This window comes from Bufo gargarizans, chromosome 7, assembly GCF_014858855.1.
Source record: "Bufo gargarizans isolate SCDJY-AF-19 chromosome 7, ASM1485885v1, whole genome shotgun sequence".
In the NCBI taxonomy this organism is placed as follows: domain Eukaryota; kingdom Metazoa; phylum Chordata; class Amphibia; order Anura; family Bufonidae; genus Bufo; species Bufo gargarizans.
The window spans coordinates 75,397,781-75,424,130 of NC_058086.1; the positions used below are offsets into that span (position 1 = coordinate 75,397,781).

At 45.1% G+C, this 26,350-nt stretch overlaps 1 protein-coding gene across 4 annotated transcripts in view; it reads right to left on the reverse strand.

Moving 5' to 3' along the window:
• Positions 1–26,350, reverse strand: part of SLC25A38 (solute carrier family 25 member 38) — a 215,971-nt gene that overhangs the window by 128,376 nt on the left and 61,245 nt on the right. For 3 of the 4 annotated variants that reach the window (XM_044300419.1, XM_044300417.1, XM_044300416.1), the window contains exon 3: positions 15,859–15,921. The exons of the other annotated variant lie outside the window; for it this stretch is intronic. In XM_044300419.1, coding sequence (XP_044156354.1) covers positions 15,859–15,921 — 63 coding nt within the window. The remainder of the gene's footprint in view (positions 1–15,858; positions 15,922–26,350) is intronic. 4 annotated transcript variants of the gene reach the window in all.

The following is a 26,350-nucleotide window of genomic DNA, read 5'->3' on the forward strand; positions in this document are numbered from 1 at the left end:
GCAGCATATAAACAAAAAAAGCACCTCTATACCGAGCACATGCGACTCATAGGAACACTGACATATCATTCCTATCATTCATTCCCACCGCATGCATTGCTTCTGTCTGCATGGTCCACCTTGCCTCCCTCTGGAGGAGTAGGCGATGCCGGTCTCCACCCCGAGGGATGGGACGGACATGCTCCACGCCCGCAAAGGAGAGGCAACGTGGATAGGCATCGTGGGCCGTGCGGATGTGTTCAATGAGGCGTGGACTGCCTCTACCTGATCGAATGGAGCCGACGTGTTCGCGAATGCGCTCGAATAGCTTGCAACTTTGTGTCCGCCCCTGGATCCTCCAGCTACCCTTTGACCAAGCTTCAATAAAGAAGATTTTCATACTTCGGTGAGTGCCGCAACTTTGTTCACGTTTCTTCTTCATGTTGCAGTCTATTGTCTACAGTATCTCATTGCTGAGCACCACGTTAAGAAGTACGCTGTACCGCATCACGGTCTGGTCTACGATCTCGGCAATATCAGTGTAAGCAGTGCCGCCTGATCACCTCTCTTCCTCCTTTATGCAACAGTAACCATTTGTATCACGATGGCAGAGCACGCTGTTGTCAACACTGAGGCCACAGTTCCTGTATTAGAAACTACACCTGAAACCGTATGCAGCCTTATCCAGGGTCGTGAAGGGGCGGACACATTTTTTGCTACCTGCAACCAACAGGATTATGTGCATACTACCAGCACTAAAAGTTTGGAAACAAAAATATTCCAGCTGGCTGATAGAGGTCAGATTGTTTTGGACCATCGAATCGCTAAAATCCTATAAGGAAAGCGGACGGGTCACCAGAGGCTTACGCCTATTCAAAGAAATTGTACAATATGAGGACGATCCCCTCTCTACTGGGGAGTTGAAGGCAGCACATCAGAGATTTTCTTTAGAAATCATGGAACTTGTACTGGCTCGTGACCAGCAGGAATACACTACAGTCACAGAAGAATTAACAAAAGCAAGGGATGAGCTTCAAAAACGACTCCTCGAATCGCAGTTTAATGGATTTGAGAAAAGGCTAAAACAGAAATTACTAGCCACACAGGCAGACATTAAAAATCGCAAAAGGGACAAATTCATTAGAGACAAACATGATTACGAATCAGATCGTGTCTTCGACTGGGGCAAAAAGCGGATCCGCCCTAAGCGCGCCCCACGTAGAGGACGCCATAATTTCTGGGCTACCGACTCCGAATCAAGCCTATCTGAAGGGAACGGAGCTAATTCAGGTGAAGAAACAACCCCTTTAGAAAAGGCACGAGAAGGGGGCGTGGCAGACGCAGAAAAGTCCAGAGGGACCAGGAAATCTACAAGGAGGCGACGTCAAGTTTCTTGGCGTCAGTAGATCCCGATGAACTGAATGCACACGCACCCACTGAGGATGTAGTTGTCAATCTCACGGGCTCTGAACTGCCCCCTGGCTGTATCCTACTCCTCAATCGAGGGCTGGGATACAGCCTACCTGGGCAGTTCAACCTAGTAGATTTTAAGATTGACTTGTTTTTGTCCATTCGCTAATTGTACCTTAACCCCTTAAGGACACAGCCCTATTTCACCTTAAGGACCAGGCCATTTTTTGCAAATCTGACCAGAGTCACTTTAAGTGCTGATAACTTTAAAACGCTTTGACTTATCCAGGCCATTCTGAGACTGTTTTTTCGTCACATATTGTACTTCATGACACTGGTAAAATAAAGTCAAAAAAATTATTTTTTTTGCACCAAAAAATACCAAATTTAACAAAAATTTGGAAAAATTTGCAAATTTCAAAGTTCCAGTTTCTCTACTTCTGTAATACATAGTAATACCCCCAAAAATTTGGATGACTTTACATTCCCCATATGTCTACTTCATGTTTGAATTATTTTGGGAATGATATTTTATTTTTTGGGGATGTTATAAGGCTTAGAAGTTTAGAAGCAAATCTTGAAATTTTTCAGAAATTTACAAAAACTCAATTTTTAGGGACCAGTTCAGGTCTCAAGTCACTTTGCGAGGCTTACATAATAGAAACCACCCAAAAATGACCCCATCTAAGAAACTACACCCCTCAAGGTATTCAAAACTGATTTTGAATACGTTGTTAACCCTTTAGGTGTTGCACAAGAGTTATTGGCAAATGGGGAGGAAATTTGAGAATTTAATTTTTTTGTCTAATTTTTCATTTTAACCCATTTTTTCCACTAACAAAGCAAGGGTTAACAGCCAAACAAGACGGTATCTTTATTGCCCTGACTCTGCCGTTTACAGAAACACCCAATATGTGGCCGTAAACTACTGTACGGCCACACAGTAGGGCGTAGAGTGAAAGGTGCGCCGTTTGGTTTTTGGAAGGCTGATTTTTATGGACTGGTTTATTTACACCATGTCCCATTTGAAGCCCCCTGATGCACCCCTAGAGGAGAAACTCCCTAAAAGTGACCCCATCTAAGAAACTACACCCCTCAAGGTATTCAAAACTGATTTTACATACGTCGTTAACCCTTTAGGTGTTGCACAAGAGTTATTGGCAAATGGCGATGAAATTCGAGAATTTCATTTTTTTGCCTAATTTTCCATTTTAACCCATTTTTTCCACTAACAAAGCAAGGGTTAACAGCCAAACAAGACTGTATCTTTATTGCCCTGACTCTGCTGTTTACAGAAACACCCCATATGTGGCCGTAAACTACTGTACGGCCACACAGCGGGGCGTAGAGGGAAAGGTGCGCCGTTTGTTTTTAGGAGGGCTGATTTTTATGGACCGGTTTTTTGACACCAAGTCCCATTTGAAGCCCCCCTGATGCACCCCCAGATTATAAACTCCATAAAAGTGACCCCATCTAAGAAACTACACCCCTCAAGGTATTCAAAACGGATTTTACAAACTTTGTTAACCCTTTAGGTGTTGCACAAGATTTAATGGAAAATAGAGATACAATTTCAAAATTTCACTTTTTTGGCAGATTTTCCATTTTAATTTTTTTTTTCCAGTTACAAAGCAAGGGTTAACAGCCAAACAAAACTCATTATTTATGGCCCTGATTCTGTAGTTTACAGAAACACTCCATATGTGGTCGTAAACCGCTGTACGGGCACACGGCAGGGCGCAGAAGGAAAGGAATGCCATACGGTTTTTGGAAGGCAGGTTTTGCTGGACTGTTTTTTTTTTACACCATGTCCCATTTGAAGCCCCCCTGATGCACCCCTAGAGTAGAAACTCCAAAAAAGTGACCCCATTTTAGAAACTACGGGATAGGGTGGCAGTTTTGTTGGTACTAGTTTAGGGTACATATGATTTTTGGTTGCTCTATATTACACTTTTTGTGCGGCAAGGTAACAAGAAATAGCTTTTTTGGCAGCGTTTTTTATTTTTTTATTTACAACATTCATCTGACAGGTTAGATCATGTGGTAATTTTATAGAGCAGGTTGTCACGGACGCGGCGATACCTAATATGTATACAATTTTTTTTATTTATGTACGTTTTACACAACGATTTCATTTTTAAAACAAAAAAAATGTTTTAGTGTCTCCATAGTCTAAGAGCCATTGTTTTTTCAGTTTTTGGGTGATTATCTTAAGTAGGGTCTCATTTTTTGCGGGATGAGATGACGGTTTGATTGGCACTATTTTGGGGTGCATATGACTTTTTGATCGCTTGCTATTACACTTTTTGTGACGTAAGATGACAAAAAATGGCTTTTTTTACACCGTTTTTATTTTTATTTTTTTACGGTGGTCACCTGAGGGGTTAGGTCATGTGATATTTTTATAGAGCCGGTCGATACGGACGCGGCGATACCTAATATGTATACTTTTTTTTATTTATGTAAGTTTTACACAATGATTTCATTTTTGAAACAAAAAAAATGATGTTTTAGTGTTTCCATAGTCTAAGAGCCATAGTTTTTTCAGTTTTTGGGCGATTATCTTAAGTAGGGTCTCATTTTTTGCGGGATGAGATGACGGTTTGATTGTTACAATTTTGGCGTACATGCGACTTTTTTGATCACTTTTATTACCTTTTTTTGGGAAGTAAGGTGGACAAAATTTCAATTTCATCATAGTTTTTTATTTTTTATTTTTATGGCGTTCACCGTTCGGGTAAAGTAACATGACCGTTTTATAGATCAGGTCGTTACGGACGCGGCGATACCAAACATGTGTAGGGAATTTTTTTTTTTTTTTTTTAATCAGTGATAAATGTGTTTTTTGATTTTTACCTTTTTTTCACTTTTTTTCACTTTTTTCTTGAAGATCCAGTGGGTCTGATGTCTGTATAATACAGTACAGTACAATATATATTGCACTGTACTATATTTTACTTACACTGAACAGATCTATGCTTTCAGCACAGATCTGTTCAGCACCATGGACAGCAGGACGCCTGAGGCGCGTCCTGTTGCCATGGGAACCTTCCCCGTCTGCTCAGTTATGGTCAGAACTGCGCAGACGGGGAAGGGTAAGGACGGGGCTCTGGGGGGGCTGTCTGGGGGCTCTCTCCCTCTCCATCGGGGGGCTGCAAAGGCACTGCAGCCCCCCGATCGGAGAGGGAGGGAGCTCCCTCTTACTGTTAACTTTTTCCATACAGCGGTCCGTACGGACCGCTGTATGGAAAGGGTTAAACGGCTGACATCGCATCACCGATGTCAGCCGTTTATACCAGGGTGCCAGCAATGTGCTGGCACCCTGGTATACCCACTGTACACCAACGATTACGCAATGGGAGGCGGGCGGGGGATCGCGATCCCGCCTGCCGCACCGCCCGCCTCCCGCACCGCCCCCACCGCCCGCAACACCCCCCCTGCACCTCCCACCGGGCTAAAATCATTCAGAGGTGCAGGGGGGGTGATAAATATATATTTTCGCCACACTAAAGTTTCTGATCGCCGCGGTCTGGGACCGCAGCGATCAGAAACTGCAGAAAGCGCAACAAACCGCAGGTCTGAATTGACCTGCGGTTTGTTGCGATCGCGGACATGGGGGGGGTCACGGGACCCCCCCGCGCATTTAGCCGAGGTGCCTGCTCAATGATTTGAGCAGGCACCTTGTTCCGATCACAGCCGGCCGCACGGCAGTGATCGGAACAACACATGACGTACCGGTACGTCATGTGTCCTTAAGGACTCGGGAAACATGCCGTACCGATACGTCATGTGTCCTTAAGGGGTTAAGAAGCTGTTCTCTGTGACCCCCTCCCAGGCCCTTGACCCCTTACAGGGGGAGGTCCCAGCTACCATGTCGCTCACTGACTTTCACCTGCTAGGTAAATTCAGTGATGACGAGATATCCTGCATCCATTTCCTTTCCAACACCGAACCAGATGAACCTATGGATACTGTGGATCATTTTAATAGGTACACAGGAGGCATCAGGTCCACCTTCCTTCCTCCCGTGCCGGCCGGCTCACCAATAGACCTTTTCCACAAGCGAGTTTTGAGAGAAATACGTGCGCTGGTGTATCCCGCAGCACCTTCTAACCTTACGGTAGAAGAATCCCGCGCTCTTTTGTGGTTAAGGAAGCAGAATAATATGGTCATTAAGCCGGCCGACAAGGGAGGGAATGTGGTCCTGATGCCTAGGGAGTACTATATGGAGGAGGCATGTAGGCAGCTAGGAGATAGTACGGTGTATTCCAAGTTAAGGGGAAACCCTATACCCGATATATCCTCCAAGCTTTGTCGATTCATTAATCAACATGTGTATAATGGGTTCCTACCTAAAACTATGAGGGATAAACTCATTCCGGCCTTTCCTAAAATCCCGACTTGGTATTTTGTACCAAAGATCCATAAATCTTTAACCCGACCTCCGGGTCGCCCCATTATTGCGGGAATTGGTTCAGTGCTGGAGCCTTTGTCTGGCTATGTCGACTGGCTTCTTAGACCTTTACTAAGAGGCACTCCGACATACCTAAAGGATACGGGAGATTTTCTCCGGGCACTCCGATGCCTTGAGTGGCAGGAGGATTTCAGTCTCGTATCCTTAGATGTCAAAAGTCTATATACCCGGATCCCCCATGATCTAGGACTTCAGGCTATCAGTACCGTATTAAGCAGAAGCAATAAGAGTGCCGCATTTGTTGACTTTATCCATGAGGCATTGGACCTTGTTCTAAGCAACAATGTCTTTCAATTTGATGGACAGTGGTACCGCCAGGTACTAGGTACAGCTATGGGCACGCCTGTTTCGTGCACATTTGCTAACCTGTACCTGGCGGTATTTGAGGAGACTTATATTTTCTCAATGGATAACCCCTACATGCGCCATATCCACTTATTTTTAAGATATGTGGACGATATTTTCCTGGTCTGGTCGGGGAGCGAGGGGTCGTGTCGTGCATTTGAACGCACGTAACCGTATGAACATGAAGTTCACCATCAATTTTGGTGCCGAAGTTCTGGATTTTCTAGACGTACATGTCATGGTAAAAGATTGGGTGGTACATACCAGCGGCTATTGTAAGCTGACGGCGACCAACTCGCTCCTCCACCAGACCAGCTTCCATCCACCGTCTGTCAAACGCCCCGTATGGGCAGTTCGTCCGACTGTGCAGGATAAATGATACAGACGAAAGTTTCCATCGACAGGCTGGGGAACTCAAGGCTAGGCTGATTAATAGGGGCTATCCATTGAGAGAGGTCTCATCAGCCCTTCAAAAAGCGGCTCAGTTAGACCGCAACGTCTTGCTCATGGAACAGGGCACCAATGCCAAACCTTTGCGCTTTGCTTTCTCTTTTCAGTATAGCCCGGTTGCTGAGATGGTTCGACAGGTTATTAATCGCAATTGGGACCTACTTAAAGGGGACTCCACTCTTAACAGCTTCACCAACAACAGACCATTGGTCACATTTAAAAGGTGTCCTACACTCAAAGATAAATTGGTTAGGAGTGTATTCTCCACAGCTAGGGATGAGAGTTGGCTTAGGAAACCTGTGGGCAATTTTAAATATGGCCATTGTTCTTTTTGCGCATTAAACGTCTGCAGTAAATATTTACAGATAGGTGGGGTGCAACACACAGTACGGGATTTTATTAATTGCCGTACATCCTATGTGGTATATGTAGTTTTCTGTCCTTGCAAGCGTTTCTATATAGGAAAAACAATTCGCCCTCTATTCGAGCGCATTCGCGAACACGTCGGCTCCATTCGATCAGGTAGAGGCAGTCCACGCCTCATTGAACACATCCGCACGGCCCACGATGCCTATCCACGTTGCCTCTCCTTTGCGGGCGTGGAGCATGTCCGTCCCATCCCTCGGGGTGGAGACCGGCATCGCCTACTACTCCAGAGGGAGGCAAGGTGGATCATGCAGACGGAAGCAATGCATGCGGTGGGAATGAATGATAGGAATGATATGTCAGTGTTCCTATGAGTCGCATGTGCTCGGTATAGAGGTGCTTTTTTTGTTTATATGCTGCAACTATATACATATCTTCCCCTTTCCCACATTGGCGAGTTCATTACATAAATGTGACTGGGTTTACGTGGTGGCGGGGGTCTACATTCGTGACCCTTTATATTACCACCACTCATAGGTGATAATCCAAATATTGCCATCTGAAATTCAATATATATGTTGTGCTTTTGCATTGTGCTCCCCGACACTCGCCTTGTTCTGATGTATTTCTAATTTTGGTGCTGTCTCTTTGTGGTATGTTTTCATCATAATCGTACCTGTTGGTTGCATGTATTTTAGTCCTGTCATCTATCTGTGGGAGCGAGATAGTTGCTGACGGCGTCGGCCGTCCCCCTATCCACCTGCATAAAGCGCACGTATGCGCGATGACTTATCCAGTGGCTTGAGGAAGCGCTATCCCGCGCGCAAAACGGCCGTCGCCGCTTGCAACTTTGTGTCCGCCCCTGGATCCTCCAGCTACCCTTTGACCAAGCTTCAATAAAGAAGATTTTCATACTTCAGTGAGTGCCGCAACTTTGTTCACGTTTCTTCTTCATGTTGCAATCTACTGTCTACAGTATCTCATTGCTGAGCACCACGTTAAGAAGTACGCTGTACCGCATCACGGTCTGGTCTACAATCTCGGCAATATCAGTGTAAGCAGTGCCGCCTGATCACCTCTCTTCCTCCTTTATGCAACTTTGTCCTCACAGAAGGTGAAAGGAGAATCAGCGCAGAAAGAGTCCAGTCTATTGCGGGTTTGGTCACCCCACACACCAAGAAAGAAATGTTGTCTTTCCATGGTATGATAAACTACTGTAGACATTGGATTCCTGATTGCTCCTACTATGACAATGTTTTGAGGCAAGCCACTCTGGATGAAAATCCAGATTTGATTAAATGGTCTTCTGAAATGTACAATGCATTTGATTTTTTGAAATGTTCACTCATGTCGAGTCCAGGGCTGGACCTCCCTGACTATAATATGCCCTTCCACATGTTTGCACGCCAAAATTGTAAAACCATGGCGGGTGTACACAAGAAAACGGAGGCAAGTTGCGTCCTTGTGCGTTTTTTCTCAAAGGTAATTCCCACCCCTGTTCAAGGGATGTCGGCATGTCTGTGTTCTCTTGCAGCCTGTGCTATGATGGTAGAGTTGACAAACCTCACAGGTTTGTGTAACCATTGGGAGATGTCATATCTGGCACCTCCAACCCCTGAGATGTTGCAAATGCTTACTGATCTTGAGTGGTATGCCACTGAACAGGAACAGTAAGACTGGTGTTATCCAGTATTGCAGAAAAATCCTAAGACAGGATTATTCTGTAAAGAGGGGAAGCTATGCATTCCCCAAAACAGTGCTTCCATCTTAATAGCACATTTCCACGGAGTAGGACATAAATAGCATTGAGATACTCATGGGTAGGCCTTTCCCCACACCATGGGCAAGACGCCCCCTGGTAGTGCAGGAAGGGGACTTGGACCTGATCAGAGAGGAGTATGTTCCTAATCTGATCAAGGTCCTCAGTAAAAATTGCTTGCAAGTCTCCTCCTCTTTCACAGGAACCAACCCATCCATGCCGGGTAGGCGACCAGGTGATGATCAAGATCTTAAAGAAGGGAAAGGAACCAGGAAGCTTCACCTACGGACCACCCACCGAGGTAATCGCGATCACCAGAACAGCAGTCCTCATTGAACAGTCGCCCACGTGGATCCACGCCACAAGGATTAAGTTGGTGAAGAAAAGAGAGGTACTAACGGGGGCAGACAGCCCTGACCTCCAACAAGGCCCAGAGGTACTAACGGAGGCAGACAGCCTTGACCTCGAAGAAGATACAGAAGGGGTGCTAACTGAGGCAGGCAGACAGCCTTGACCCCCAACGGGATGACACAGTCAGGAAATTCTTCAAGATGGCTGAGAAACAGTGCCTTAATACTTGCAATTTTGTGTCTCCTACTTACTGTCCCACGACTGTGGAACAGACAGACATACCTGAAAATGGAATGCAGAGGGGAAGATAATCTGTGGAAGACGAAGGAGAACTTCTGGCTGTACCTGGCCAAAACTCTGAACTTAACAGATTTTTGTCTCCAAACCACTTTATCTGCATCTAACATTTTGGAGACATGTCTGGTAGCAGTCCCCACCCCAGTAGATGTATGGATGGGGCTCCTACGTTCCCAATGGAATGACACAGACTTGGAGGGTCACGATGTTAGATATGGATATATAAATCCTTATCATGCGTGCTATAACTGTCATACATATGAGACTCTGCAAAGTAATATGATAGAAATAATTACAGGTCTTGTTACAGCGGCAGAAATATGTTATAATTTCACCTGTGATGAGACATTATTGCCTCCCTGCATACAAGCAAAAATGCAGAACAAGAGTAAGCCAAGTATTTGTGATAGAGATCTAGGTAGTTGTAAAAAGATAGTATCAGGGAAACATATGCAATGTAATATTACCAAAACAGTACCATCCCTAGATAAACATGTACCTCTACCAACAGGATGGGTATTGGCCTGTGGAAATTCTAGTTACTCGTACATACCGGCCAATATTACAGAGGGACCCTGTACAATAGCTAGGTTGATATTAGCAATTTTACCACTATTCCCAGAAATGCAGACACGACACACGAGAGACACTTCCCTACAGCTACCGGAAAATTGTGAATCTCCTCTCTAGAGCAGAATATATGGGTACCAGGGTTGGCCATATATAACCACAGGACAATATCAAAACTAGTTTGTTCTATGGTAAAACAGATAAATGTCACTGGTGCAATTCTGCAAGATATGCTGTTGGATATACAATCATATAAAAAGGCTATCTTGCAGAATAGGGCAACTAGTGACTATTTATTGCTTCAACATGGTATAGGATGCTCAGCGTTTACAGGGATGTGTTGTTTCAATTTATCAGATCACTCCCGTGGAATAAAAGATAAAATAGGCCAATTAGAAGAGATAATAAAACATATAAAACAAGATGTTGACCAAGGTTGGTGGGACTGGCTTTTTGGCTGGATACCTGACTTTGGTCAAATAAGGTATGTTTTAGGAGTGGTACTCGTTGTGATCGCTGCAATAGTGTGTCTCTGCTGTTGTCTACAATGTGTGCCCTCCCTTTTTGCCGTATGTAAAAATGTGGCCGAAAGAGGGGTACACTCAACATTCCTCTATACTCCGGTAGAGGTAGAAGAGGTAAACACAACCTCAACAAAGCCTGAGGATTAAATGGAATATCTAAAGGTTTATAAGCAAACCAAGGGAGAACAGAGAAAGAACTATATAGTATAAGATATATATATAGGTTCTAAAGAGGGGATTGATGGGATATAGGCAACTCCATTTTGTCTTTCTAAGTAAACGTGTATTATGGATTACATCTGACCAGTACATCTGTTTCAAGATCTCCCTTCCCCCTTTGGAATGTGAGAAACTTCCTGAGCAGTTTCAAGATACACATACATTCCTGTTGGTTTGAACTGTTTCACCTTATAGGGCTATCATAGCTCTGATGCATGGTAGCCTATGTGTCCATACCCGATTGGTCAAATGTTGTTACTATGAGTCATCTATTATGTTAATGCAGAGCTCATGTGAATGCATACTATAGGTTGAGACAAATGCTAACATATGATTGGATGTAAAGAAAGTTCAACCCCTCCTATATCAACTGTTGCTCCCCTACAATTAAACTAGAGTGGATTGGAACAAGGCACATGTTTGTCATTCTTATTCACACTCCTGGTACCAGACAAAGACTTAATCCAAGCTTACTACCGAGATCATTGACAGGGACACTAAGGTAAAGGGGTCCGTATTTTGCCCATCAGCGCTAAACACAGAACAGGTGCAGATCTTTCCCTTATACCTGTGGAAGCCACAATCCTGGTTTTGGCTCACAATCACTGATGGAAATCACTGACGTGTGAATGAGGCTTTATAGTTATCTGCTCTCCATCACTCCAGTCTTTCGCTCTGGCACCCTCTGTTTTCTCCATCTCCACAATGGGCATGGTCACCTGATCGTCTTCAACCAACTGCTGGCTTCAGCGGTGATGTGTCCACAAAAGACACGTCACCGCTGAAGAAAGCAGTTGGCTGAAGAGAATCATTTGACCATGCTGGGACAAAGAAAACAAACTCCGGACTGGAAGATGGAGACACGGCAGAAAGCATGGAGAAGAGCAAGTAAATTTTATCCTTTCGTTTCCCAGGGGGTGAGCGGGTGGAGGGAAGGGACTACCCCTTAAGTCAGTGGCTGCTATATGCTGACGATCTAGGTCTAGCGTCCTATATTTTACTTTTCCAGTTAGGGATCCGAGGCTCAGACGAGTTGGGGAAGTGGAGGCAGGGAGGGGGCTGGGGTGGTTATAGGATAAGTTTAGGATGTTGTGAATGGAGGTATGATTGTCACCGTGGCGCCACAGGCTTCTACATTAAGAGATACATGTTTTGTCCTCATTATTGGGACGCTCAAGATAATGTCATGGAATGTGAGAAGCTTAAATTGCAAGATCAAAAAAGAGCTCTGTTTTTTAATTACCTTATGGCCCCATGCACACGGCCGTGTTTCACAGCGGCCTGGATCCCTCCTGAGAGCAGGAGCGCACGGCGTCACTGGTTGCTATGACGCCGTGCGCTCCCTGCTGCCGGCACAGTACAGTAATACACTGGTATAGATCATACCAGTGTGTCACTGTATTGCGGCGGCAGCAGAGAGTGCACGGCATCATAGCAACCAGTGACGCCGTGCGCTCCTGCTCTCAGGAGGGATCCAGGCCGCGGTTCCACGGCCCACACACGGCTGTGAAACACGGCCGTGTGCATGGGGCCTAAGTCTTACAACCCTGATCTGATTATTTTGCAGGAAACGCATCTAAGAGACCGCAAGGTACTGTCTCTTCGACACCATTGGGTGAATACATCTAAGGCACTTTTTAGTAGTTAGTTAGATTATAATCAAATATCCACATGACAGGTTCCCTTTAAGTAGGATTCTGAGCGGCACACTCCACATCTATCCCCCAACAACCCGAGACAGCATGTCCCACACAGCTCTCCTTCAATATCACGATCTCAGTGGTGCACAAGCCCAAACAAACAATAGTCCAGGATATTGAACTTCTTCATAGAAAGAAAGCGGGCGGTACTCACCATCGTGGAAATATATTGTTTTATTTCCACATCAAGCAAAACACACGCGGCACCAGAGCTAGGAGTCACTTCCCTGCACACTGGATGCAGCGACAGACGTTTCGCGCAGTATGCACTTTGTCAGGCTGCTACAGGTGTGTGCACCTGCACTCCACCTCTTAAAGCACTTCACGTCAAGGCATCAGCTGTGCAATCAGTGACGCCCTCCTGGTGCTGATACACATTGGTTAAAAACAAACTGCTACATTCAACATATTTTGTGTCAGAGCATTTATGCAGGTTACAACAAAACACTATAATCCAGTCTATCATTCAAGCATGAATTTCCTGTAGCGTGTGTCCGCAATATCCATCCCGCTTCAATACTGCAATAATTGGCGATGTCCATCTCCTCCATTCAAGAAGGATGGGGGGGAACAGACTCAATCCCTGCAAATTTTAATGAACTCACATCTCCAGCGTGCACTTCCCTAAAATGTTCAATGAGTCTGGGGGAGCTCTTCCCTGTGTCTACTGAACTCACATGTTCTCTAACACGTTCAAACATGCAGCAAATCGTCTTGCCAATATAAAACCGTCCGCAACTGCAGGTCACCATGTACACAACATATATGTGCTGCGGCAGTTCATAAAGCTGCAAACTTTATAGTTCAAACCAGCCACCCTGATAAATTTTGACTGAGAGTTCCATCTACACAGGGAGCAGCCCCCACATCTGAAATTTCCTATAGGGACATTCCTAGTAAGCCAGGTGGTGTTTGGAGGAGTGACAAATCTGCTTCTCACCATTTTGTGACCTTATGCTGAATTATCATTGATACGCCGCACCACAATGACGCGCGGCGGGTGTTTTAGCTGAGAGGTGATTATATACAGTGAGCGAGCCCGTGTAGTAGAATACAGTGACTGCACGGGCCCCGCTGTCATAAAAGCAGATGCAACCCGACCCCCTGTATTGGGGGTCATTAACACTACAGGTGATTTGATCGACAGACTTTTAGGTCCTTCAGGAGGTGGCCACACAATTTATTTATATGTGAAATTCAGCGGTCACTAGGACCAAACTGACTTTTTATCTCCTCACTGACTGGTTATTTTTATAAAACATACATTCTAATGATTCATCTTAAAATATTTATTTCAACGCTAAACAACTAAGATTTAAAATTCCTCAGAACTTGGAGAGATGGGAAATGTATCTATTGTTTATATATGGACGTATTCCCTAATGGGGTGCCCGATATCTCCTCAGAACTATCCCCCTTCTTTCCTTTTGTCCTACTACCTTCAATCGATCTATTCTCTATACCAGCTGTATATTTAGCTGTGTATACCGATTCCCCTGTTGGGGTTCCCTTCTCTCCAATTCTGAACTAAAACAGGTTACTCCTGCATCCCTACATGTTTCGCTGTGTCAATGGCTTCTTCAGGGGATGGCGTGCAGGCAACAACGTGTGGGGGCTATCCCGAGGCTTTAAGCCTTCTCTTCATGTGGGTGGGTGTCCACCAACGAACCACCAGGAGAATCTGCTTGAGTGACGCCTCTTGCGGGCATTCACCATTCAGTTCCGGTGTTCTCCGATGACATCAGTCCGCCTTTGATGACTCATCGTCGCCTACCCGTGACGTCTCTGACCTGCGTCCCGGGTCTACCTTTGATGACGTGTGCGTCAGGTAGGAGACGATGAGTCATCAAAGAGGCACCTTGATTAAGTCTGGAGGAAGACTGGGGAGAGGGAAATGCCCGAAGTCCAGTGTCAAGTACCCACAGTCAGTGATGGTCTGGGGTGCCATGTCAGCTGCTGGTGTTGGTCCACTGTGTTTTATCAAGGGCAGGGTCAATGCAGCTAGCTATCAGGAGATTTTGGAGCACTTCATGCTTCCATCTGCTGAAAAGCTTTATGGAGATGAAGATTTCATTTTTCAGCATGACCTGGCACCTGCTCACAGTGCCAAAACCACTGGTAAATGGTTTACTGACCATGGTATTACTGTGCTCAATTGGCCTGCCAACTCTCCTGACCTGCACCCCATAGAGAATCTGTGGGATATTGGGAAAAGAAAGTTGAGAGACGCAAGACCCAACACTCTGGATGAGCTTAAGGCCGCTATCGAAGCATCCTGGGCCTCCATAACACCTCAGCAGTGCCACAGGCTGATTGCCTCCATGCCACGCCGCATTGAAGCAGTCTTTTCTGCAAAAGGATTCCCAACCAAGTATTGAGTGCATAACTGAACATAATTATTTGAAGCTTGACTTTTTTTGTATTAAAACCACTTTTCTTTTATTGGTCGGATGAAATATGCTAATTTTTTTAGATCGGAATTTGGGGTTTTCATGAGCTGTATGCCAAAATCAAGGCTTGAACTACTTCAGTTGTGTGTAATGAATCTAAAATATATGAAAGTCTAATGTTTATCGCATACATTACAGAAAGTAATGAACTTTATCACAATATGCTAATTTTTGGAGAAGAACCTGTGAATATATATATATATATATATATATATATATATATATATATATATATATACATACACATACACACACACATATACACACACACAGACACAGACCCCCCCATAACAGTGCGCCATCCACAGACCCCCATTAGTACAAAACCCACCAAAAGCACACTTTTTGGTACAAATTATTTTTTTCTTATTTTCCTCCTTAAAAACCTAGGCGTGTCTTACGGACCGGTGCGTCTTATAGGGCGAAACTAAGAATTATACAAACCAAAAAAGACAAGGTGGCATTAGCAGGAGGTGCTCAAACCCACATGCAGTCGTGCATATATATAGGGGAGCAAATCCTGCACTTGTGGCCCGTTGCTAATGGCGATCCCCAGCAAAATGCATACGGTGGAGGATGCCCGCGGCGAACCACAAGTACCACAATAGACATCTCACACAAGGTAACAAGTGCGGATGTAATAATCAATATAACAATATAACAAAACAACAACAAATACAGGTGCACTCTGCGGTCTCACTAAACCCTCAAACTGATTTTAAAATTGAGAGATTAGTCAACATGTCCTACGGTGTAGAACATGTCTAAGTCCGGGCACCACGTCAAGGTTTCTCGGGCTACTTGAGAAACCTTGACGTGGTGCCCGGGCTTAGACATGTTCTACACCGTAGGACATGTTGACTAATCTCTCAATTTTAAAATCAGTTTGAGGGTTTAGTGAGACCGCAGAGTGCACCTGTATTTGTTGTTGTTTTGTTATAGCGAAACTAAGAATTAGTCTTACCGGTAAATGGTTTTCCAGGAGTCCGACATGACAGCACCCACTGGAGAATGTCCTATTGGATCTCTGTAGGGACAGGAAGCGAGAGAGGTTAAAAGGCCCCTCCCCACCCCTCCTACCAGTGTTTTTCCAAATTACTACACCAGATAGGATCCAAACAGTTTATTTGAACTTCCATGTTATCTTCACATTGGAATAAATATATACACATACATACACACACACACACACACACACACACACACACACACATATATATATATATATATATATATATACACACACACACACACACACACACATACATACATACATACATACGATCCAAGAAATAATAGCAAGAAGGGGAAGGGGGGTATTAACGGGTGCTGTCATGTCGGACTCCTGAAAAACCATTTACCAGTAAGACTAAATCTTAGTTTCCAGGACATCCCTCCATGACAGCACCCACTGGAGAACTACCAGCTTATTACTTAGGGGGGGGGGGGGACCACTGCCTGAAGGACCTTACGGCCAAACCCTAGGTCCTGGTTGGCAAGAGAGTCCAGTCTATAGTGTCTGACAAAGGTAGTGAAACTGGACCAAGTAGTGGCCCTGCAGATCTGTTCAATTGAAGCTTCCGCTTTTTCTGCCCAAGAAGTCGCCACGGCTCTGGTGGAATGGGCTTTTATGGATAACGGGCATGGTAGTCCTTTCAGCACGTAAGACTGTCGAACCGTGTCTCTAATCCAGCGAGCTAAGGTCTGTTTTGAGGCTTTATTGCCTCTGTTCTTTCCTCCGAACAAGATGAATAGGTTTGATGATTTCCTCCACGAAGCTGTTCTCTGTAGGTAGGCTAAAACGGATCTCCTTACATCCAGACAATGAAATTTTTCTTCCTGCACATTTTTGGTAGAGGTACAAAAGGAAGGAAGAATTATTTCTTGATTTCTATGGAATGAAGAGACAATTTTTGGTAGAAAGGATGGATCCAACTTTAGAATAACCCCATCGTTCAAAATTTTTAGATATGGTTCCCTGATAGAAAGGGCCTGAATTTCTCCTATTCTGCATGCTGTGGTAATCGCTAGAAGAAAAATGGTTTTAAGAGAAAGCAATTTGTCAGATAACTGCTCAATTGGTTCAAACGGGGGATTACATAGACCTTCTAAGACTATATTTAGGTCCCAAGGTGGTACTGTCGGTCTAATAGTAGGTCTCATTCTGGAAATAGATTTAATAAATCTTTTAATCCATCTGTGATCTGCTAGGGAGGTGTCCAGAAAACAACTCAAGGCTGAAATCTGAACCTTAACTTATCAAACCCCATCTGCAAGAAATCCAGAATGCAGCCTATAGATGGGTCAGAGACCCGTGGATGTGCTTGTGACAGCCATGAACTACATTTTTTCTATATTTTTAAATATATAGCCGAGGTTATGGGCCTGCGGCTTTGCTGTAGGGTAGATATTACCTTATCTGACAGACTCCTTTCTTTAGGATCTGCCTTTCAGGATCCAAGCTGTTAACCGCAGTCTGTCAAGGTTCGGATGTTCCAGGGGTCCCTGTAGGAGAAGGTCCTTCCTTCTCGAAAGGGTTAACGGATCTCCTATATCACCATCTCCTTCAGCAAAGGAAACCAGGCCCTCTTCGGTCAGGCAGGAGCTATGAGAATGAGGGTCATAGAGCACGTTCTCAGCTTCTTTAGGACCGCTGGAATCAGGGGAAAAGCATACCCCATTTCTATGTCCCAATCCTGGGACAAGGAGTTTTCCCCTAGAGGGTTGACTCTTGGATTCAGAGAGGAAAAAAACTGTTCAACTTAGTGTTCTCTCTTGCCGTGAAAAGGTCTACTTGTGGGAAACCCCACTGAAGGCAGATCTGTAGAAACACTTGTTTAAAGACCATTCGCCCGGGTTGAGCCTGTGTCTGCTTAGGAAGTCGGTGGTGGAGTTTTCTACTCCTCTTAGGTGGACTGCTGAAATTGAGAGCACCTTTTTCTCCGCCCAACAAAATATTTGGTCTGATAATCCTTGAAGATGAGGGTTCCTGGTTCCCCCTTGACGTTTCAGGTAGCATACCGTCGTCATGTTGTCCGATAGGATTTTGATGTGGTGGTTGGAGAGAATCTGTTCTGCCCTCTTTAGGGTCTCCCATACTGCCTTCAGCTCTCTGAAGTTTGAGGATCTGCGACTGTCGAGACTGGACCATCTCCCCTGAAAGAACTGATCTTTTAGATGGGCTCCCCAACCCCACTGGCTTGCGTCTGTAGTAATTACTATGGACGGAGAAAGATTCCAGGCGACCCCCTTCCTGAGCCCATGGTATGACCGAGATACAGGATGTCATTAACCCCAGAACCTGCATAGATTCTCTTAGAGTATGGTCCCTTCTCTTCTGAAAGGTTTTTATCTTCTCCCTTATCTTTTCCCGTTTTAATAGTGGAAGAAAGGAATGTTGTTTCTCCAAGTCTAAGATGACTCCCAAGAACCGTTTCCTGGTACTCGGAACCAAGTCCGACTTGGCATAATTTATTATCCATCCCAAATCCTTGAAAAGGGCAAGGGTCTGTTGGACACTGCTCTGTAGACTCAGTCTTGTCTCTGCAATCAGAAGGAAATCGTCTAGGTACGGGATGATCTTTATCTGTTGCTGTCTTAAGTATGCCACTACTTCTGTAATTACTTTAGTGAAAATGTGAGGTGCCGAGGATATTCCAAAGGGTAGGCACTGGAACTGGTAATGGAGAATTGTACCCTTCTAGTTGATCGCAAACCAGAGATACTACTGGTAGAGTGGATGTATTGGGATGTGATAGTAGGCATCCTCTAAGTCCATGGTACATAAGAGATCCCCTACCGATATTAGTGGGATTGATGTCATCTTGAATCTGTGGTATACTAATGACCTGTTCAGGGACTTCAGGTTGATAATTGTCCTGAAGGTCCCGTCTGTTTTTCTTTTTATCTGGAAAAGTCTTGAATAATGGCCCAAACCTTTCTGTTCCTCTGGTACCTGTATTATAGCATTTAGTTCTAACAGCTTCTTTAAGTCAAGACATAGTTGATTTTTTTTGCTCTGCCGATTGAAATTCTGTTATCAGGAATCTCTGCAGGGGTGAACCGCGAAACTCTATTTTCACTCCATCTCAGATTGTACCGAGAATCCACTGATTCTGAGTGACCCGCGTCCAGGACTCCCAGAATAAACAGAGTCTGCCCCCGACCGGCCTGATGTCATTGCTCGTCTGTGCTGGTATTTGGGTTGAATAGGAAACCCCTTCCTCTACCTCCTTTGGGGTAGCTCCATCTCCCAGTCTTACCCTTTCCCCTCTGTGAGATTGGAAACTGTTTAGAGGGTTTACGAAAGGGCTAGGGCTTTTTTACTTTTTCCTCTGGGAAGCCTTTCTTTTTGTCAGCCGCACTTTCTAGGATGGAGTCAAGGACCTGACCAAAAAGATAAGCCCCAGTAAATGGGATTGCACAAAGCTTATTTTTTTAAGCTATGTCCCCTGTCCAAGATTTGAGCCAGAGGGCTTGTCTTGCCATGTTTGTGAGTGCATCATTTCTTGCCGCAAATCTAATCGATTCTGCAGAGGCATCTGCCATAAATGAAGCCGCCATCTTCAACAACGGTAAGGATTCTAGAATTTCTTCTCTGGATGTTTTCATCCCAAGATGATTTTCTAGCTGATCCAGCCATAAACACATGGCCCGGGACACCGAAGTAGCAGAAATATTCGTATTTATAGAGGCCGCTGATGATTCCCATGCTTTCTTTAAAAGCCCATCCATCTTGCGATCCATAGGATCCTTTAACTGTGAGGAATCCTCAAAAGGTATGGAAGTTTTCTTCACCACCTTGGCCACCTGAATATCCACCTTCGGTATTTCGTCCCAAAGTTTTGTTTCCTCTGGGTTAAAGATCAGCCTGTTCTTAAATTCCTGAGGCACATAAAGCCTCTTGTCACCCGCTTCCCATTCATCTTTAATTAAATCGCTCAGGTTAGCATTGACGAGAAAGAGTTTCCTTTTCTTAGCTCTTAGACCGCCAAACATTTCGTCCTGTACGGTGCTAGTCTGTTCTTCTTCCACTACCGCCATCGTCTGTCTAACCGCTGTCAGAAGCGGATCCAGATCCTCTGCCGAAAACCGGAATCTCCTAGGCTCCTCCGCTAAGGAGGGGGTATGATCTTCCTCCAACTCGTCCGAATAATACGCTGGTTACTCCTGAGTCAGAGTCCAACTGTACTCTTGGACGTTTAGCCGGTGGGAAAGAGGGTACCGGCAGGGAGGAGGGGACCGGAAGGGAAGGGGGCTGACTCACTCCTGCCGCCTGTACTTCTTCCCTCACTATGGCTCTTAATTCTGCCAGAAAGGATGGTTGTTCTTCCTTTAATATTTTTGCCAGACAATTTGTGCATAGGGCCATTTTGTATGACTCTGCCAGCTTCTTGGTGCAGGTCCCGCATTTTTTTTGCTCTTTTCTTGGAGTCACCATGAGGTTTGTGACCAGCCTCCCTTTCCACCTTAAAACACAAGGGGGAGAGGAAGATCTAGAAACAGGGCCTGCCAGAGTAACCCTAAATATGTAGGACCTCACTTACATTTCCCTGGACGAGGGGGTCTGCAGTAACGTCTTGCTTTACCAATACTTGGGCCTCCATGATGTGTGCTGCATGCAGTTTACACCACCATTTTTAAATGGACTTACCATCCTGGCCCTGCCCTCGATACCGCTCTGCTCCGCCTCGTCTTCTGGGGGATTCATTCTAAGAAGAGTCGACCCCTCATGCGAGGCCTCAGAATCCCGAGGCCTCCAGCATGGATGCGCGCCGCCATTAGCTTCCGGTCTTCTCTGCGTCACTTTCGGTCACATGGGACGTGACGCGATCGCATCATCAGAGGAGCACCCCGGAGCCGACGCTGCCCCCAGAGCTCCAACAGGAGAAGCGGCTACAGCGTCCAGATACCGTGGCTCTCCAGAAACAGGTACCGGGAAATGCTAGGGGACCCCTTCACAGAGAGGTGCTAGCTTTAGGCCCCGTATGAGGCTGAAGAGGAGAGGCATAAGCCCCCCGACCAGCCTCGGCCAATATTACTCCCCACTATCAAAGCAGGGATACTTCTCTCTGCTCGTATCTCTGTAGGGACAGGAAGAACACTGGTAGGAGGGTTGGGGAGGGGCCTTTTAACCTCTCTCGCTTCCTGTCCCTACAGAGATCCAATAGGACATCCTCCAGTGGGTGCTGTCATGGAGGGACGTCTGGGGAAAAATGTGGTATACAATAAAGAAAAAAAAAAAAGAAAAAATAAAGCAAGATTTTATATTCCGATCTCATATGGTTGTAGGTGGGTATAGTAGACATACCATTAGTGTAGGGTGTGGGACAGTATCCCTATTGATGTCCCGATCTCTGACGCCCTGCCTACAAATAACCTTTAAAAACGTTGTTGCGGACCCCTTTGGCGCTGCCTAGACTTTGATTGAATAAACTTCACAATTGAAGTGTCTGGTATTAAGACATCTTTTATTATTAGGGCCCTTTCACACCTGCGTTATAGTCTTCCGGCATAGAGTTCCGTCGTCGGGGCTCTATGCCGGAAGAATACTGATCAGGATTTTCCTAATGCATTCTGAATGGACAGTCCGTCCTTCAGGATGCATCAGGATGTCTTCAGTTCCGGAACGGAACGTTTTTTGGCCGCAGCAAATAGCGCAGCATGCTGCGCTTTTTGCTCCGGCCAAAAATCCGGAACACTTGCCGCAAGGCCGGATCCGGAATGAATGCCCATTGAAAGGCATTGATCCGGATCCGGCCTTAAGCTAAACGTCGTTTCGGCGCATTGCCGGATGCGACGTTTAGCTTTTTCTCAATGGTTACCATGGCTGCCGGGACGCTAAAGTCCTGGCAGCCATGGTAAACTGTAGTGGGGAGCGGGGGAGCAGCATACTTACCATCCGTGCGGCTCCCGGGGCGCTCCAGAGTGACGTCAGGGCGCCCCAGGCGCATGGATGACGTGATCGCATGGATCACATGATCCATGCGCATGGGGCGCTCTGACGTCATTCTGGAGCGCCCCGGGAGCCGCACGGATGGTAAGTATGCTGCTCCCCCGCTCCCCACTACTACTATGGCACCCAGGACTTTAATAGCGTCCTGGGTGCCATAGTAACACTGAAAGCATTTTGAAGACGGATCCGTCTTCAAATGCTTTCAGTACACTTGCGTTTTTCCGGATCCGGCGTGTAATTCCGGCAAGTGGAGTACACGCCGGATCCGGACAACGCAAGTGTGAAAGAGGCCTTATACGATAGTCAATGCGTTTCTGGGGCAGGATTACCCCCTTCGTCAGGACTATAAAATAGAATAGCCGCTCCGATAAGGGTGATCCCATGTCTTGTGCCTCCTGGAAACCCTAGGATGGCCCTGACAGAGGGGTATATTCCAGCAATCTGGACACCTCTGCCAGCCCCTCCACTCCCTGTGGGACCTACAATGCATCCGACTCAGGCCGATCCCCGTCAGTGATGGGCACTTAAGTATAATACATAACCAGGGTGCACTTTCCGGTAGTGTTCATATCGATTGTATGCAATCTTTATTCACTGTAAAACCAAATATACCGGCAGTGTTTACATTGATTTTACATGATTATTATTATCTTGTTTAATCCATCAGGGTGCACATTTGAGTAGGGGAGTGTACCCATGAGAAAAAAATATCATAGGCACTGGAGGAGATATTTACATAATGGATAGGTTTGTATCTGTTATCCCAGTACAGATCACAAACTGAACCTAGATTGATTTATCAGCTATTTGTCTGTCCGCAAGTATCTTGATAACGAGTACTGTGCTCCTAGTATCTGCAATTATTCTAAGTCTTTTTGACAATCTTTGAGGTGAAGAGGTGCTTTCTATGTTGGAGTGTCCCCTGAGGAGCCTTAAATCAACTGGGTGAAACGAGTTGGGACTGTTTGAGGACATATTGCATTTTTTATTGTTATGTATTTCTCTAGATCATTTTCTTTGCTGTATATTATTTGGTGGATCATGTCACTTTAATTTGCGCACTAATATTGTTTGTTATTATTTTTTGTAACTTATAGCAGTCTACGTAGTTATTCTAGGCCACTATTCCACATTGTTGGAATATATCCCTCTGTCAGGGCCATCCTAGGGTTTCCAGGAGGCACGAGACACTGGATCGCCCCTATCGGGGCGGCTATTCCGTTTGTAGGGAGGGCAGCAGAGATAGGGACATCAATAGGGATACTGTCCCACCCTCTATACTAATGGTATGTCTACTATACCCACCTACAACCATATGAAATCCGAATATAAATCTTGCTTTATTTTTTATTTTATTTCTTCTTTATTGTATATCTATTTGGGTAAATTTGTATTAATTAAAGGTTATGTTTTAAATTAGTGGTTTTCAGTGAATTTAGAAGTATTCACCACTGTCTACAATAGTTCCCTTGGACGGGTGTATGTCCTTTCTGTGAAGTCAAACCTCCAAATAGACATAACACATCTCAGTGTAACTGGGCGAAAGCTCATAACTTAGAGGAACTGTGGAGATTGAAAAACCCTACTGCTAGACAAGTCTTATGCCACTCAGCTTCAGGGAATACTATGTCCCGCATTGATTTAGCATTTGGTAGTCCCAACTCTCTACACATGGTGAGGGAGGAGAGTTATCTGCCACGGGGCAATTAAGATCATGTTCCGATGCAGGCGATTTTATCCCAGCCATTAGATGCACCAGCTAGGATATGGAGACTCAACCCAATGTGGTTACAGGTACTACCGGTGGAAGCTACCTGTCGGAAGGAATTGGAATATTGGAAGGTGAATGGTGGTTCTTCCAATCAGTTAACAGAATGGGAGGCGTGTAAGGCGGTAATGAGGGGAGTCTGTATTTCAACCATTGCTACACACAGGGCAGAATTAGTACACGTAACAGGCTAGAAGCCAGCCTTCTGGAGGAGGCCTATATTCATGATCCCAGTGAGGATCTTCAGGAGAGGTGGATATCTCTTCAGAGAGATTACAAGCTACATCTTACTGAATACACTCAGAAGCGGTTTCTTGCGCGGCGGCAGCAGCAGACTTTTTTTTGGGATGAGACAAAAGTGAGAAAACACTTGCCTATATAGCAAGGACTGAAACCCCTCAGATGGTAGGGGCAGCGATTAGGTTGGACTCCCCAATTTGCATCATATTATACTAAGCCCTACACTTCAAACTATATTCCTACATCTGATGGTTTGAGGGCTTACCTGGAACAGATTGCTTTCACGCAGCTGTCCAGAGAAGATAGAAAGCCATTAGATTCCCAATATCTACAAAGGAGATTCAGATGGCAATAGGCTCCATTGCAGAGTGGTACAAGCTACAGTACATGCAGAGGACCTCAGTGCCCATTTGAACACGCTGTTCCAATATACTCCAGAGGTATCAGCGCTGCCATCCTCCTTCTTTGAATCTATAATAGTGGTGATTCACAAGGCAGGGAAGCCACCGGACCGATTCATATTGCCCTATTTCACTTATAAATCTGAATGCTAAGATCTTGGCACTATATCTGGCAGGGGTTATTTCATCCATTGTAGGGCGGACCGATCTGGGTTTATGCCAGGAAAGTCCACTGATATTAAATCTTAGGTGCCATTACACCAATTTACAGATTACGCATGATAATGTGGGAATAGAGCTATAGCCTCACTAGATAAGAAGGCTTTTGATTCTGTGGAGTGTTTTTTTTTATATTTAAGTTCCCAGGAAACTTTTTGAAATTGTAAAATCTCCTCTACCTGCAACCAACAGCTTGTGATTGAGTAAATGGATACCCGTCTGGTTATACTAGGCGTTGACGTGAAGTTCTCCTGGGCGCGGTTATCTTCTCCCAGGCTGCGAGCGCATTCAATCAGAGCGCCACTCTCTTAGCCAGGGAGAAGGAGCTCAAGTTCTCATGAGAGAATAAGCAAGTAGTATAACCAAGTCACCTCATTAGCATATGAGACGCCAATAGATACGGAGACCACAGCAGACGAACGGGGGAAGAGAGGAAAAAAAAAAGAAAGCTGCCAAGACACCACTGGGGACGCACTGTAAGGTAGTATAATAATTAGATTATAGATATCCAGGTGATAGGTCCTCTTTAAAGGAACAATACCAGATTCCAGGTACTCCGGACTAGGGTTGGGCGATATACAGGTATCACGATATACCGCGGTATTAAAAAATAAAAAACTGCGATATTGCTGTTTCCTAATTACCGCTGTATTTTGTGACGTCATCAAAGCGGTCATGTGCGCTGACCACTTCTAAACGTGCGTCCGCCCGCCCCTGCACCTTGCATAGCGCTGAGTACAAACATTACTTCCTCTCGCTCCTGGCTCCTTCTTGCTCCACCTTCCTTAGTCAAGTCTCCACCCACCATCTGACATAATCGTCGTCACCCACCAATGCCAGTTCTACGCGGCGAACTCTGTGTGAGTACTGGGGGTGTCTGGAGAGACTTTTCCTGCGGCTGCCTCGCTAGTGTGTGCTCCGATGACAAAATTACAAACTTATTACTTCCCGCAGCCTCCGGCTCTCCCTCCTCCTTGCTCCCATATTCAAATCTCCGCCCACCAACATCTGATGTCAGAATCGGAGCACACAAGCGAGGCAGCCGCGGGGAAAGTATATCGTAAAGTATTATTGTATGTAGAGTCTCCTTGTGGCTGCCCCCATACAGCGTAGCATCTCCTCCTTGTGGCTGCCCCCATACAGCGTAGCGTCTCCTCCTTGTGGCTGCCCCCATACAGCGTAGCGTCTCCTCCTTGTGGCTGCCCCCATACAGTATAACGAACAATTTAGAGGCAAGATAAAAAATTTAAGGGATAGATAAAAAAAAAAAAAAAAGCAATTAGACTTACCGTTAATTCCGTTTCCTTGAATCCACCATGACGGCCCACATTGAGATTGACCCTTGACCTCTGTAGGGGCAGAAACACAGAGTTTAAAGAACCCTCCACCCCTCCACCTCCTCAGTGCTTTACAATTACCCGAAAGGTGGAACAAAAAGTAAAAGGATATTGATTCATACCCTTAAACTCCTATTTATCTTATGTATGTGTGTGGTGTGTGTGTATATGTGTATATATGCCGCCATTTTTCGTATATATATATATATATATATATATATATATATATATATATATATATATATATATATTTATTTTTTTATTTATTTTTTATTTTTGGGAAAAACTTTTTTTTTGTGGGGGGGGGGGGGGGGGGGGAATAGTATGGGCCGTCATAGTGGATTCAAGGAAACGGAATTACCGGTAAGTCTAATTGCGGTTTTTCCATTTCATCCACCATGACGGCCCACATTGAGATATATCAGATAACTAAGTGGGTGGGGATATCGCCTGTAAAACCCTCCGGCCGAAAAGAGCTTCATTCCGGAAGATTAAGACGATAATGTCTTACAAAAGTATTAGCGCTTGACCAGGTT